Here is a 15075-nt window from a genome sequence, read left to right as displayed (position 1 = left end):
TGCCGAACACTCAAAACCACTTCTATGCACCAAACTACTTGCTGTCCTGTAAGTAGTATCACACATACATAACCGAAGTTATTAATAAGTTCTCCATTGTTTCCAGTGAGCAGTCTAGCCATGACGAAGCAATGAACTACATCCCATGTAACCACATCAGTGCTTCTCTTCTCACCTTTGTTTGCATTCCTGAACTTTATGGACCTCCTTAAGTGGTATAACCCTGAGAGGCTCCTTTTCCTGAAAAAAAACCAGCAAAAATATTTCAGTAGAATATATCTAACGACTAGAACATAGTCAAAAAGCCAGAGGTCAGGACAGCTGACAGCAGCAGACTTATGTAAATGAGACTTTCAAGGCAATCACTTATACTAAAGGTGATGTCAACCAAACTTTAATTTGCTTTTGTAAGTGTTAAACCAACCATGGCCCTTACAATGAAGAGGCATCAAAAATCAGGAAGCAAAAAACCCCCAAACCATTCATTTACCATACCGTAATGGAGAGAACCACCCCATTCCCTTCCCCTAACTAGATCAGAAGACTGAATCTGGCCTCAAGCAGCTTATTTCAGTAAAACCATTATTATATTAATTTGCTATGAAATGCTACAATACAAGATGCTTTGTTAATGGTACTGCATGACTTGGCTTTAAAGAAGATTAATTGTATCCTATACTCAATACAGTTAAAAATAATCCAAAGCAATCAATCATACTAGAACCTGTAAAAGCACAAGTATTCTTAAAGCATATGAAAATTCCGTTACCATAACAAAACTAAGTGTTATAGTTCTAAGTTTCACAGAACAGGAAAAAAGTGAGAACATTCAAACAGAAATACTTTCACTTTTGCCATAACAACGTAATGTCACACATTATTTTCCTGTGGTTGTTGCAGTAGAACACAAACAACAACTTCTTTTACCTCCTAGTGCATTTTCTTTAAGTAATGCTGCAAAGGACTACTTCAGCTGGCTTCAGCTTACAGACAAAACAAAAGCTGTCAGCTCTGGAATGGCTACTTTCTCTACAGTTTCTATTACATATACTGAAGAGATTTATGTTGTCATGGCAAACAGCAAATGTCACCCAAATATAACAATGAAAACTGACATTTGAGCATTAGAGTACTTGTCTCTATAGCAAATAAAATGTAGAGTTTAAAACTCAATGTTTTCAGTTATTTTACCCCTCTTCCCCCCCGCTCTCCCTAGGTTCACTTATCCATTACAACAGAGCTTTCAAAGTAATACATCAGATGTGAACTGCAGGATCATCCCTGGAACAGACACCTGTTGCGGGGAAAACCTCAGCTCAGAAATAGTCATTTTCCAAGTCTGATATTGCCTGTATTCTACTATGTTCCATCTGAAGATTGACGTGGGCTCTTCCTCAAACTGGAAAGGGGAGATCACTGGGGGGAGGCAGGGATGACAACACAACAGCAAACCACAAAAAAAATTCCCTAGAATCTATACATTTTTCAATCAAAAAAATATGATTTTTTTTTAACATTGGAGAGCAGAGAACTCTGGTATATTTCTACAGATACAACAACACAAAGATATCCAGTAAGAGTCATTTGAATTACTGGTGAGCAGGCTAGCTGCCAAGACAAACTAACTTCAAGGAAGAGCCATACTTGACTGTAGCTATTGGGAACTGAAGTCCAATAGAAAGCAGTTTTCCAGAATTAGAAGTCTGGTGCTACACTAGCTGAATACAACTTCCATGCCATAGCCTTCTTAACCACAAAGGGATGACAATCGCTATTGGACTTCTTTTCCTATCTTTGTATTACTCTCATTAGGAACAGGAGATTATTAAGGAAATGGAGATCCCACACATTGCTGAAAGAAATCATTCACCACTTGAAGTCTTCAGAATGGAGCACTTTACACTTTTTGGGTTTGTAGGAGACAAAAAAAGTCTGATGGACATATGGTTGTAGCTGTTTTCTTTTTGGTGGGCTGCACTCTGAAAGTTTTGCCCTTTTCAGTATAGATTAAATGTCTCTCCAACATGTACATTTCAGACAAGGCAGACCCTAATTGCTTAAAAAAACTACATAAAACAAGATTATCATGATTAGGTTTCTAACCATGCAATTCTTTGATTAACCACTATAGTCCAATAAAAGGACACTATATTCTCTAATCAGTACTTATTTCCCTGAAAATAAGAGGGATGACCCTCTTAAAATGGAAAAAACCTAATTTCACTAAAAATTGTGAAGAAGTGGGAGCTACTTCCCAATTGTCTGCCAGCTGGTCAGTCCAGTACCTTCCTGCAGCTGCAGCAAGGAAACATGAGCCTGAAGAATAGAGGGCACTACAGTACTTCATATTTTTCAAAATAGTTAAACTGGAAAGGAGCACGACGAAACACCAGAAGTGTGCATTTTACCATCTTTCAAGTATACTCTCACACAGTACAATTCCTCACTGAGTTAGAATTTGCTCGTGCGCAATCTGCACTCAGGTTTTTTTAATAGAGGGTTTATTACAGGCAATGAGTCAGAACTGTGTTATGCTGACACTTTAACAAAAATGATGCAAGATCAAACTCCTGCTATTAAACTCCTGCTCCTTAAAAGTAAAGCAAAAGTTCTATTCAGAAACAGCCTGAAATTTGGGTTCTTGACATTTTACATCTTAGTCGGCCTGTAAACTCAATTTTCCCTTATAACACAATACAACTCAGACTTCATTCCTTAGGTACAGATTTTTCTCATGTTTATTAAGTGTGGGATTCCTTTTTGAGGAAAGCAGACTGTCTCCAGTACCAGGCACTTCATTTTTAAGCAAAGCCTGAAGGCACTTAACATTTGGTCAAAACTGGTCAAAAGGTTTAAGAATGATGAGTGGAGAAGATCATGAAACCAAAACATACTCTAGAAGTGTTGATTCTGAACAGCAGAGTTCTTTGCCTGTCTTGGCTACCCTGGCAAAACACGTGTGTGGGAAAAGATCCCATAATTTGTATGATAAAACACCCCAGAATTCAAACTTTAAATTAGGAATTGCAGGATTAGTTTTGTCTCTCTCCATAAAGATCAGCTGTTTCAGGAACACAATTAATTTTATGTGACTACAAAGTGACATAAGATACTAATACAAAAATCAGGGTGTTTGTAGAATATATTCTATTATTGTTCTTCAGTGCCCTACAGACAGGTTCTCAAACAGAAGACTGTAGCACAAGTTAACAGCCACCCTATTAATTTTTTATTCTTCCCAATCATGAAAAGTTATTACAGTACAGAGCTAAGAGTTGCAGGAGCAGTGCAGCGCATTTTTTAAATACAAGCATATTTTTGTATTTTCCTGCAAATATAACTGGAAAATAACACATATTTGGAAACTTACCAGTTCAGACTTGAAATACCCTATTGTGTTTTCATCTAACTGAAAGTATCTTCTCTTCCAGTTCTTCATCTGTTAAAGGAAAATAAATATATATATATAATTTTATAAAAATATAAAACACAAACATACTTGCATGTTGTTATTAATGTATTTATAATTCTAGTTTATATTTATAATTATGATATTGTATAATTCATATTTATAAATATTATAGATGAATAATTATACTTTCTATATGTTACACATATTTATTGATATGTGTTGTGTGTATGTATATAGTGCCCCCAAAATAATTCTGCAGGACCCTGCCCAATTATATTTTTTTTTTTAACTGCAAAAGTAAAAAATTCTGGAAGCTACTGTTTTCTTCTATGAGAATTTTTCAGTCTCCACTGAAATTGTAGCAACTCAGCAGCACAAATACCGCATAAGAAACGTTAAGAGACAGTGCATTAAAGGTTTCTAGTTTATTTTTAGTTAGAAATGGAATGTCACAAAAAGCAGCTTCATAATCCAAGATAAAATTACTCTGAGAACTCACGAAGCATGCTTATCTTGCTTAATCTGAACTATCTATTCCCTCTTTTAGCCAGGCATCATGTGAATCATTTCACTTGTGTTAATCAGTCTAAGTTGTACAATTCTTCCTCTGGACTGAAAAATTAGCTTTTTCTAAACATTTTAGTGATTTAAAAAGCACGCAAATATTGAACTTCTGCCTTTAGATGCTCCTAGTAAGCGAAATAAGGGCCTCTACAAAACTGTAGAAGAATTCCTAGTTGCATGTGCTAACCATAATGTGAGTCTCTGCGCACACAACTTCTCTCCAAAACATCAACAACATAACACTGAAGAAAGAAATGGAAAGTAGTAATACAGACATCCTCCAGTAACACGTAACTTACAAGTTTTATCTTTCGCCATCCATAATATTAATGCTAAAGTTACTGGTGATTATGTTTAGGGGTTTTGGGGGTGTTTTCTTGTATTTGGTTTTTAAATCATCTATGTGGTAAGTACAACTACCACCTTAGGACCTTTGATCTTGATTAATGAAACACACATCTCAAATACTTACCACTGCTCCTTGTTTTACACAGTAGCCAGCTTTGATAACAGCATTATCTGGGGGATGCTTAGCAGTAAAATAAGGAAGGTGACTCTGTGACCGTTTCAAATAATTCCTATCACCCCCTTCACCACACTCATTGGTTTCTTCTTTCTAGAAAGAAGCAGGGAAGTTCAGAATACTCTCCATCTTTTCTAAAGGTCAAAGAACTATACTCATTATAGTAGGAAATAGTTGTATCATTCCACACTCACAAATCCCATTTCCAATTTGTTTGAAAGGATAAGCTATTTCAACTGATTTCTAGAGACAATGACTGAGACTCTCCAAGGGCCCTGGCTGAGTACTTGCAAGCTCCATTTAGAAACTGAAGTGATGAGTGTTCTCCAACAATACTGACAGACACTCAGCGATGAATGTTACAGACCTAAACCCAAGATATATGCGTGTATTTAATGCAAACTTGTAATATGGCTTTGAGGGCAAAACACTAGAAGTGGCTACAGCGAAGAAAAAGCTATTTCTAGGACCGTAAGACACATCAGAATTCACCAGCTTTTTAAATGCAGTTCATGTCTATGCATGTCATTTACATGATATTAATTCCAATCTGTAACTATTTTCAGCTCAAGGAACTTCCAGAAGCAGATACAGGTCTATATCTTTAACGTTGCATAGATTCTGCTTCCACAAACTTGTCCATTCATTCTCTCAGACTCTGGAAGGTTTCTTGCATCCATCTTTTGGCAAGGAATACCTTATGCTTTGCTACTTACTGAAAGAAGAACCCCTTCCCTTTGTTTCATCTGGTTACACCATTAGCTTTGTTTAAAAGCCCATAGCTCCCATAGTGGAAAAGACAGTTCACACCATCCACTCCTGCCAATCGTGATTTTGTAGAGCTCTTACACCCTCCTTTAGTTATTCTTTTTCACACGGAAGAGTACTAGCTTACTCAATTGTTCCTCATATGGAGATCATTCCACATGGACCAATCATCCTTGAAAAATCTCTCTGAACTTTTCCAGTTCTAATTTTTAAGATGAGAACAAAACTGGGCACAGTAATCAAGGTCTGGTCAAAGACAGGATTTTTACAGCAACAAAGATGTTTTCTGTTTTGCTCGTAATTCTTTTTCTAGTAACTTCTAATATTTGTCGGGTTTTTCCACCACTGTTACTGAACACCAAGATGATGTTTTCATGGTGTGACTAACTCTTACCTCTCACTCAAGTGGAAATTGTTATTTCACAATCTAGTATTTTCTATAAAAGCTTGGATTTTTTTTCCCAGAATCCTTTACAACAGATTGATTTTCACTGACTTCTCTTGTTATCTTGTTTGTCCACACATGCCACTTCGTAAGGCCCTTCTGCAAGAGTTTAATCTGCTGTCCTTCTTACTACCTCTAATAACATAGCATATATACAACCAGCTGACTTAATCACCCCTTTTTGGCACACTTCTAGCAGTTAAAAAGACAGAACTTCAGCACTGTTAACACCAACAATTCATTTCACACACACAAAAAGATGTTTTCAGCATACTAACTGATATCTGTGAGCAAAAATCAATACTCAAGTAATTCTTTAGTCTCTCGTATAATTATCTATAAACTTGTATAAAGGGAATGAAATCATCAAGACCCCCAGTCAGTGTCAATAAAAGGTGCACATCAAAGTATAAGTCCTCTGAGCACGGCGAGAAGCTGACAGCTATATCTTGATATATCAACTTACTCGCACATGTCAAACAACAAAGCTTCAGCTATCAAATAATAGCTCACTTGTTCTAAGGGTGTTACCTGGGTAGGTGTAATGATAGGAACACCACCAACAATTTCTGTCCTGTAAGAGACTTGCTTCTTTCCACCTGGGCTTTCAGCTTGACGATTTGCATTATCCATTTGACAGAGAGGATCTGACTGCTTTGGTACCTGAAAGCAGAATATGATAATTAACTAAGTTTTATGAAGACCTAAAAAAGCCCTTGTTATTTCTCAAGAATCTTTAACTTGTCCTCAGTGGGATTTAACAAGCATTCTCTAATTGTAAAAGGCTAGAAATAGCTCACATGAAAATTTGTTGCAACAGCTACGCTTTGGTTCTCAGAAGAAAACTGGTGCCAATGAAGACATTCCACCAGGTCCCCTGAAACCTAAAAATCAGTTCCCAGCTTTGCCATAAGTGCTATACTTGATCTTCAAAAAGCACTGCATATTTGTCAAGAACTGGTTCGTTATTTTTCACTTGCTTTCAGTTTTAGTAATAAGTGCTTTAGACTGGGGATGCCCCAGTTCCTACACAGCTGGCACACTAAGGCCATGAACACAGGGCTACAGCACTGAGACTTGTCAAATAGGATGCCTGACCAGTATGACATTCACACTTGCATTTCAATACTTGGCATGAAGACTGTGTGTACTGCCTCCATGAATCCTACATATATTGCTAAATTCTGTCCAAAATGACCCTGAATACCTACTTCTAACTATCATTAAATATTAAATAATTCACTCAAACGTGGAACTAAAGCAATTGAAACACCATAGGAATTTAATTTCCCCAATAAGTGTTTTGATCTAAAGTTTACTCAAATTTCTGAGTTTGTGCAAGTAGTAAACATCTGCAACCTGAGAAATGCACTAACTGGCCACCTAAGACATTTTCATTTATAATGTCCTTTCACCCCTAATGTTAATATAGTAAATTTGAAGTGACTTCAAGAAGAGACCAAGTGTGCCAGACCAAAATATCTGAGCCAGCAACCTACTGGATATTTGCACAGGACATCCAAATTCCTTCAAAGAAGGACACACAAGTTGTCTTTACACACTGAATTACCATGCACAACTGGCACATTCAAAACTTGAAGTTGAACTAATCTAGACAAAACCAAAGCTACTTTATAGTCTGCTGTGATTCTAGTTACTACACCCAGGACTGCTTATTTTACAAAAAAACCCAGCCTGCAAAGAAGTACAAACAGTCCTGAGAGCACTAATATCAGCCTAGGACAGCTTCCTCCTGGCCAAGTGAAGGTGGCACTCAGCAGCTCACTCAGCTGTGGCCTCAGGCTCATTCTCTCACTTCCACCATCCCCATTGCCTTACATAATGCCCAGCTTTGCTAGCACAGGTAAGAGGTGACTCCATTCACAGCCAAGTCTGGCAGTGAAGGATGAGACATTCTCCTAGTGCACACAGATCATTGGCTTCAGCCTTTCAAGAGAAGGGGCTTGCAGCTACAGCCTCATGGGTAAGGGCTTCAGCCGTCAGACTCCTACTTAAAATGTTACAGACCAAACCCACAAACTACATCTCATATGAATGCATTTTCAAACAGTACTCAAACAGGTACACAATGTGCTAGACTGCAAAGGTTCATAGTTTTTATAATTATTTTTAAATTATAAGCACTCAGAGTAATGAAAAATGCAACAAATCTTGGCCAATTACAATCTACAGCAAGTAATGCTCATACGAAAGTTAACTGAATTATTTATTTGATTAAATAATTAGCCATACTAAATAACCTCTGAACAGTTCAAAGGCTTGTTCCTTCAAAGTCAAAAAATGCTAATGATTTCACCAGCCATTTACAATGCAAATTAAACATATGATAAACAGCTTTCAGACTAAATTCTAATTTGATGCAATTAATTCTTTATTCACTCTATTTTTTCAACTGGAAACAATTCAAGCCTGGTTGTGGTGTGTCCTCCTTATGAAACACCCAAGTGAAAAGGCCTTGTGTTGCTGGGTTTTTTTAATTTATTATTAGTAGTAACATTTTTATAACTCCAAAGAAAGGATTACATTAAAACAATGCAAACTTATGGAAACACCCTTAGAAGACTTAAAAATGAACAAGTTACTGACAACAAATACAAATGTGCACACATCCATGCTCAGAACCCCTTCTTTGTAAGGGTATGCTCACAAAACAGTTCGTGTCATCACTTCCCCAAAATGGGAGACAAAACAAAACCATAACTTCTGCCTCCTTAAACAACTGAACTAATATGCGTGGGTTTTTCTATCATGTGATAACAAGCTGTCCTGGTATAAACCAGAAGAGTCATTTAACACTTATAAGAAAAATGCATTAATGTTTCTTTGAATGGATGTTACCTGAAACAAGGAGAGTGCTTTTGGAACGTGGCATGATGTGTTTGCTCGCTATTTTAGTGATACATTAAGAAATATAAACTTTTAACACGAGGCGAACATATGTGTATCCTTCCATTGCTTACAATTATCTTCTGGATATTTCAATTAATACTAAATGTGTATGGCTAGTTTTAAATTATTAGAAACCACCTGTAATAAAAAGTTAATCACATTTTTATCCAATATCTAAAGCAAAAAGTAAATTAAACTCAAGTTTAGTGGGAGTTTCGTACAGCTTCTCCAAGTCTTGGAAAGCCAAGCCAAGACTTGGTTATAGAGATAGAGACTACTTTAGCATAAAAACTGGAGGCAAAGGTTACATTTAAGCACCTTGAGACAGTCACCATTTGAAAGCATTGGTAAGTAGCAATGAAACCACTTACTGTGATTTTGGTAGCTTTGTTCAGAACATTTACCCATTCGACTAGGTCCTGCTGATCATTGGCTTGTAGAAAGTATTTTCTCATCCCTGCATTCATAACTGTTAAAAACCATTATGAAAAGTTAACAACACTGAAATTTAAGAACAAGCTTAAACCCATCATAAAAAGACTGCAGATGGAAAGTCCAGTTGAAATACTTAAGCTCTCTACTTCATTTCTTTTTAGAAAGTCATCTCAAGATACATACATCCACCTGATGGGCTTGCTTTATTCTAAATAAACTATTCTTTTTAAGCTCTCCACTTACAGGGCATCACACAGAATTTGTGAAATTATTTTTATTACATAGCATTTTATTATATAATATATAAGCTATATATAGAGCTAACTACAGCCCAGTTTAACGTTATAATAAAGCCTTGAATTTTATCAGAATTTTCTACAGCTCCACTTCCCTTTTCTCAAATTCCCGGAGCCACAAAGTTTTATACTTGGAGACGTCTACAGTTTCTCCTTCTAATCCTCTGAGCAGTATCTGTTATCCTTTACAACAAACTCATTAAAATGACTATGATCACGGATTTATTTTTTTTAATTGGTGGAAAAATCAGTATTGATTACTAAGTATATGATGCTCAGACAACTTTGAAGTACCCAGAACATAAAATATTATTTCACTTTAGTGACTTGGCAGGAAAAGCATATTTTTAGTACCTGGTAACACCTAGCATACCTCTGTCCAAAAAGGACAAACATAGTCTGTGTATCAGGGAAGAAAAAAATCACGTCTATTCTTCTCACAAATTCTAAGAACTCCAACTGGAATTAGTTTTGAGGTTAACAGTGACTAAAACCTTCCCAGAACTTTGAAGCATTGAACAGATTTCACTGCTCTACCTATAACATAACAGTTCTTCAGGTCATTGCTAACAGCAAACACGTGCCGGAAACAGATACTTTTTACTCTTTTTTCATCTTTCTGCCCAAAGTGGATGGTTTGAAGCAAACATTAGATGCAAATATAAATTCAAAATACAGAACTATATTATGAGTTGACTGAAACACTGAACTGACGTGCCAGGTACTACTCCAGAATCCCTGGAGCCTTACACATGGGGTGATTTACCAAGTGTTTCATGAGCTCCAACACAGAGACTGCACAAGTCTGGTGGACCTGCGTTCTCTGGGCCTGTACAACACCGCACATGGCAAAAGACACCTTAACCAATCGTCATAAAACCTTCAGGCATTTTCAGTATCTTCACCTGAGCTAAAACCCTTAGCTGAATGTAGCCATAAAGAATGGTTACTCATGAACAGAGCAGAGGGTGATTCCAGTCGCTACATATACTTTTGTGAATGTCAATTGCTTGTAAAAAAATTAATCTGGAATTATGGTAAATTCTGGACAAATTACATTAAAAAATTCTAAAAATAAAAGACCATTAGGGACTTTCATGATTATCTAAAGCTTTACTCAAGTTTAAACAAATTTAAGTGTCAAGAAACCTAGAAGGTACCCCATGCAAGTTTTTTCTTCGAGGCACCAATAGAGGCTGAAATTTAATATAAGAGCATTGGCTGACAGTATTTTTAAAATCAATTAAATCAACTCTTCTTTCAGTAATGCAGATTAAAATAGTTAAATTACTTGTCTTCATAGCTGACAGGCGTGCCATGTTTCTGAAAACACCCATCATTTGGTGAGCTTATTAATGTCTCAAAAATTTCACACATCTGAAAAACAGCTCTTACCTACTCTTCTTTAAGCTGCAATATGAAAAGCCACAAAAACAACTTACAAAGTCAATATTTCCCTCATACTAAAGAACAGTGAGTACAAGCTATTTTTTAAAAACATACACTACCAGCTGTATCTAGTAACAGAATTGCAGCATTATCTTTGTTTCAAATTTCTGAAGAAATGTATTTGATGCACATGTCACATGCAAGAACTTACCAAAACAGAATTCTGCCTTTGGCCTTAGCTTAGTTGCATCGCTAACCTAGTAGGGAAATTAAGATTATACGTAACACTGAATACAAAACATACATCAGATATCAGAAATTTTTCTTCTTTCAAGTGGCTGAATGAAGATTAACAACATAGTAAGCTTGTTAGGTATAAAGATATACAGATATAAGAAAAAAAATTCAGTTCAAGATGTGCAGCCTATGGTAAGAAGGCAGTTTAAGCCATATGTTCTATTCCTTAAATTTAAGGATTCATTACCAGACAAATGTTGAAATCTAGAAACATAACACTTCTACTTTCGTTTTGAAGTTCTACGTCTCAATTGAACTAAAAATTCAAGGACATTTCATACTGTCAAGGACATAAGTTGTATTTTGGTTCATCTTTTGGTTTTCATGTCTACAACGTTGCAGCACCGAGGGAGGGGAGAAGCGGGTGCCCTGAGAGAGACGTTGCCATTTTTACATTACAGAGTACTTCTATCAAGGGTGGGGGAGAAGGCAAAGCAATCTCTCACATCAAAACCCTTTTTTTCTGGGCCAGAAACAAAACCGACATACTACGTAACTACAACTATGGAAAGCTAGACCAAGTCTCTGCATAGGAAGTACACTTGAGCTGTCTACAAAGGTGCATGCAGGTGCAAAGGCACAGGTGACCACCCCCTGCTCCCATTAAAATTGTGGTACAAGATTTCAGATTTCTTAACATCACAACTATTAGGTTTGGGGCAAAGTAAGCATGGAAGAAGGAAACCAGGAACGACCTAAGCAGGTCTCCACAGACATTTCTGTGCTAGAAACCATACGAGGAACAGCTGAAGTCACTGGGTTTGTCCAGCCTGGAGCAGAGGAGGCTGAGGGCAGCCCTCATGGAACTCTGCAGCTTCCTCACGAGGGGAGGAGGAGGGGCAGGGCTGGTCTCTGCTCTCTGGTGACCAACGCCAGGACCCGAGGGAATGGCAGGGAGATGTGCCAGGGGAGGGTTAGGCTGGGTATTAGGGAAAGGTTCTTCTTCCCCCAGAGGGTGGTGGAGCCCTGGAACAGGCTCCCCAGGGAGGCATCACAGCACCATCCTGGCACTATTCAAGCAGCACTTGGCCAAGGCCCTCAGAGATATGGTGTGAATTTGGGGTTGTCCTGTGCAGGGACAGATGTTGGACTTGATGATCCTTGTGGGTCCCTTCCAGCTCAGGACATTTTATGATTCATGATGCAACCAGCACCAATGATACCTTTTTACATCAATAAAAAAACCAAAACCAGACAAAAAAAACACCAAAACCAAAAAACACCACAAGGAAGGTGGGAAGATGTAGTATGACAACAAGAAAGACAAAGGAAGGATGAGAAACAAGCAGGAAGACAAGAGAAGGTCAATTGTTTTTCTCCACTTATCCGTTAATGCAGTGTCTGCTACAAATTTAACTGTGGAGACTTTCTTAGTTCACAATTTTCTTTCTGACATATTTGGAAGTGACTGTATACAGAGTGTAATGAACCAAGTATTTTCTAGAAATTTTTCTGTTCCATCTATTAAGATCATTATTACTTGTAGACTATCACACCCAAAGACATGTTCCACTTCATAAATGGCCTGTCTTTTCTCCAAGACTAACTGGAATTCAAATACTCAAAGAACTGAAACACAGTTCAGAGATGTTAATTCTATGCAGCACAAAGAGCTGCCATTTGAAATCGCAGAACAAACCTAGACAACACGGTAGTTGGTCTGTTCTTATTTTAATCTGACACTATTAGAGAAGTGTTAAAAGACTTCAAAAGTCAGGAGTAGCCTGCAAGCAAACAGCTTCCCATGCACTACAAAAGAGGCTTTTAAAATTGTCTCAAGTTGAGGCTTTCAGAAGTGGCCCTTGGTAGTTATCACCAAAACTCAGCAACCTAATATCTTACCTTTGAAATATAGGTGAGCTTAATGACTCCAACAGGTGGAGATCCAGAGGGAAGATTCTGAAACAAATCATATGTTACAAAGTGAAACTAGTTTACTCTACTACCAGTCAGTGTTTACGCATAAAAAGCAAATAACTCAATTCCACAAGCAAAAAGAAAAACCTATGTTTTTACAGACAATACACAATGTATACTGGAAACAGGATCTAAACTACTTGTTTATTATACACACATCTGTTAATCAACTAAAACCAGAAAGACTGCTAGAAACAATACAAATAGTAATTGTTTCAGAGGTTTATGTATTTTACTAGAGGAAAAAGGATTCTTGCAGGTCTACATCCAGGAAATTTGGAAAGAATACTTTTTCCTTAACAGATGTTGGCATCTTATGTATTTTGACCAGAGCAGGCGGAAGGGACAAGAAATGACATTCATCTATTATGTCAAATACTTCAAAGGCTGTCCCATGTATTTTCCAAAATAGATTGAAAAATCAGTCTTATCATTTAATATTGAAGTTATTGTAGGGAAAGACCATGATACTTCCTAAAGTTGCAGTTAGGTGTAAGTATATTTATAATCCAAAAAGGAGCTATTCGTTGTTTTTACATCCTTACTTAGCACACTAGTCTTAGCATTTACATTACTATCCTCAATCAGCTAGTAGCCTAGGAATACAAGTTAAAGAACCGAGCATCACAAACCATGGTTAACTTTTTTAGTAACTGTTTCTGATGAAACTGTCTTCCTGACTTTATTCCTTTACATAGAGCATTGTTTTCCACATACTTTTTTCCATTACAATTTTTACTTTCAAAATGGCCCCTTGTGTCAGAGTATCATTCTTCCCACTACAGGCATCCCTGGAGACCATAAGGATGGTACTGCACCTGCTCACTGATCCTTTCCCCAGCTAAAGTGCCCTTCATTATTCCATATGCCTTATGAACTTGTACATCACCAAGAGGAGCCTAATGCTACCCACAGTCAGAAAAATAGACAAATAATTGGTTTATACTCCATTCATATTTCAAAGGTAAGAAGTAGGTTAGGTTTACTATAGACTGGTAACACTGAAATTAAATAAATTTAAGTTTTACTTTATCAGAATTATTTTGATCCCAGCCCACACCAGTTTCATAATCTTTATATTAGGATAATAACATGTGGTTAATGGTGGACTTAAAAATGTGATCTCTTTGAACAGCTGAACTGATTTTCACAGACAAAGAGAGCACTTTTGTCAGCAACAAAGGGCCCAGTAAAGTTCTGCACACATGGTAAACTCATTCTATATGAAGAGTTTCATTGCTTCAGGGATTAAGAATGGTCTCCACACAGTGGCTTTATGAAAGCTCCATAGTTCTTCAAACCTAAAGCAGCAGTTGAAGAAAGCCAAGAAGCTCCAGCTTGCCCTTTGCAAGGCACCCCTTCATTTGTGCATGAACTGTAACATTAAAAAAGAGATAAGAAAGCCTAAACTAAAAGCTTTAAGAGGTGTTCACTGAAAATATCAGTCTTAAAACTTCCGATGACCTGCCATTTAGGGCATTTCACATTTTTGCCTGGTTATATCACAGGAGAAACTGAAAAAAAGAACTGCTTCTTATCACTCATTGAGAACAAATGTTTGACATCTCTTATTTCTAGAAGTTATTTCTTTTTTCTCCTCAGTAAGAGCTTCTGAATGCTTCAGTCACAAGTCATTTATTGAACTAAATATCATATAATTATTTTTTCATTGGTTCCTTTGAACAGTAGCCTTCTACTGCATTTTAACTGTGGTCTTCCTGGCAGAATGGCACACATATATTCTTCTGGCAGACAGCTGTCAGCTGACCTACATCCTGCGCTTTCACTGCCTCTGTACCAAACCCTATGCAATTATCTGTTCTCCCCTATACCAGAAAACACATTGATGCGTGTACATTGTAGAAGTAGCTTTTATATAAGGGATGCTCTCCATCATGATGGATACAAGCTTTTTGCATTCACACACCATTCATGCTGTATTGAAACTGGAAGCATCATTAAAAATTGCTTTTCAATGATCAATTCAGTTGAAGTAAAGTAACAAACTGCTAACTGACCCAGGCAATGTAAGGAAAATTACATACTTCCACATAGGGTTAAAGGTGAATGAAACACCTGCAATAACAGAGCTAGTATGAGATTTGGCTCACCTGGTTTT

At 37.1% G+C, this 15075-nt stretch overlaps 1 protein-coding gene across 14 annotated transcripts in view; it reads right to left on the bottom strand.

The window, feature by feature from the left end:
• The window catches only part of PLEKHA1 (pleckstrin homology domain containing A1), a 38990-nt gene that overhangs the window by 7828 nt on the left and 16087 nt on the right, over positions 1–15075 (bottom strand). For 13 of the 14 annotated variants that reach the window (XM_075107466.1, XM_075107452.1, XM_075107459.1 and 10 more), the window contains 7 exons: positions 12882–12938; positions 10954–10999; positions 8994–9091; positions 6244–6375; positions 4449–4592; positions 3371–3439; positions 176–240 (listed from right to left, as the gene is read on the bottom strand). In XM_075107466.1, coding sequence (XP_074963567.1) covers positions 176–240; positions 3371–3439; positions 4449–4592; positions 6244–6375; positions 8994–9091; positions 10954–10999; positions 12882–12938 — 611 coding nt within the window. The remainder of the gene's footprint in view (positions 1–175; positions 241–3370; positions 3440–4448; positions 4593–6243; positions 6376–8993; positions 9092–10953; positions 11000–12881; positions 12939–15075) is intronic. The other variant, XM_075107467.1, reaches the window with a different exon arrangement.

The sequence above is a fragment of the Phalacrocorax aristotelis genome, chromosome 12 (assembly GCF_949628215.1).
Source record: "Phalacrocorax aristotelis chromosome 12, bGulAri2.1, whole genome shotgun sequence".
Classification (NCBI taxonomy): domain Eukaryota; kingdom Metazoa; phylum Chordata; class Aves; order Suliformes; family Phalacrocoracidae; genus Phalacrocorax; species Phalacrocorax aristotelis.
This window is presented reverse-complemented; position numbering and strand designations above follow the sequence as displayed.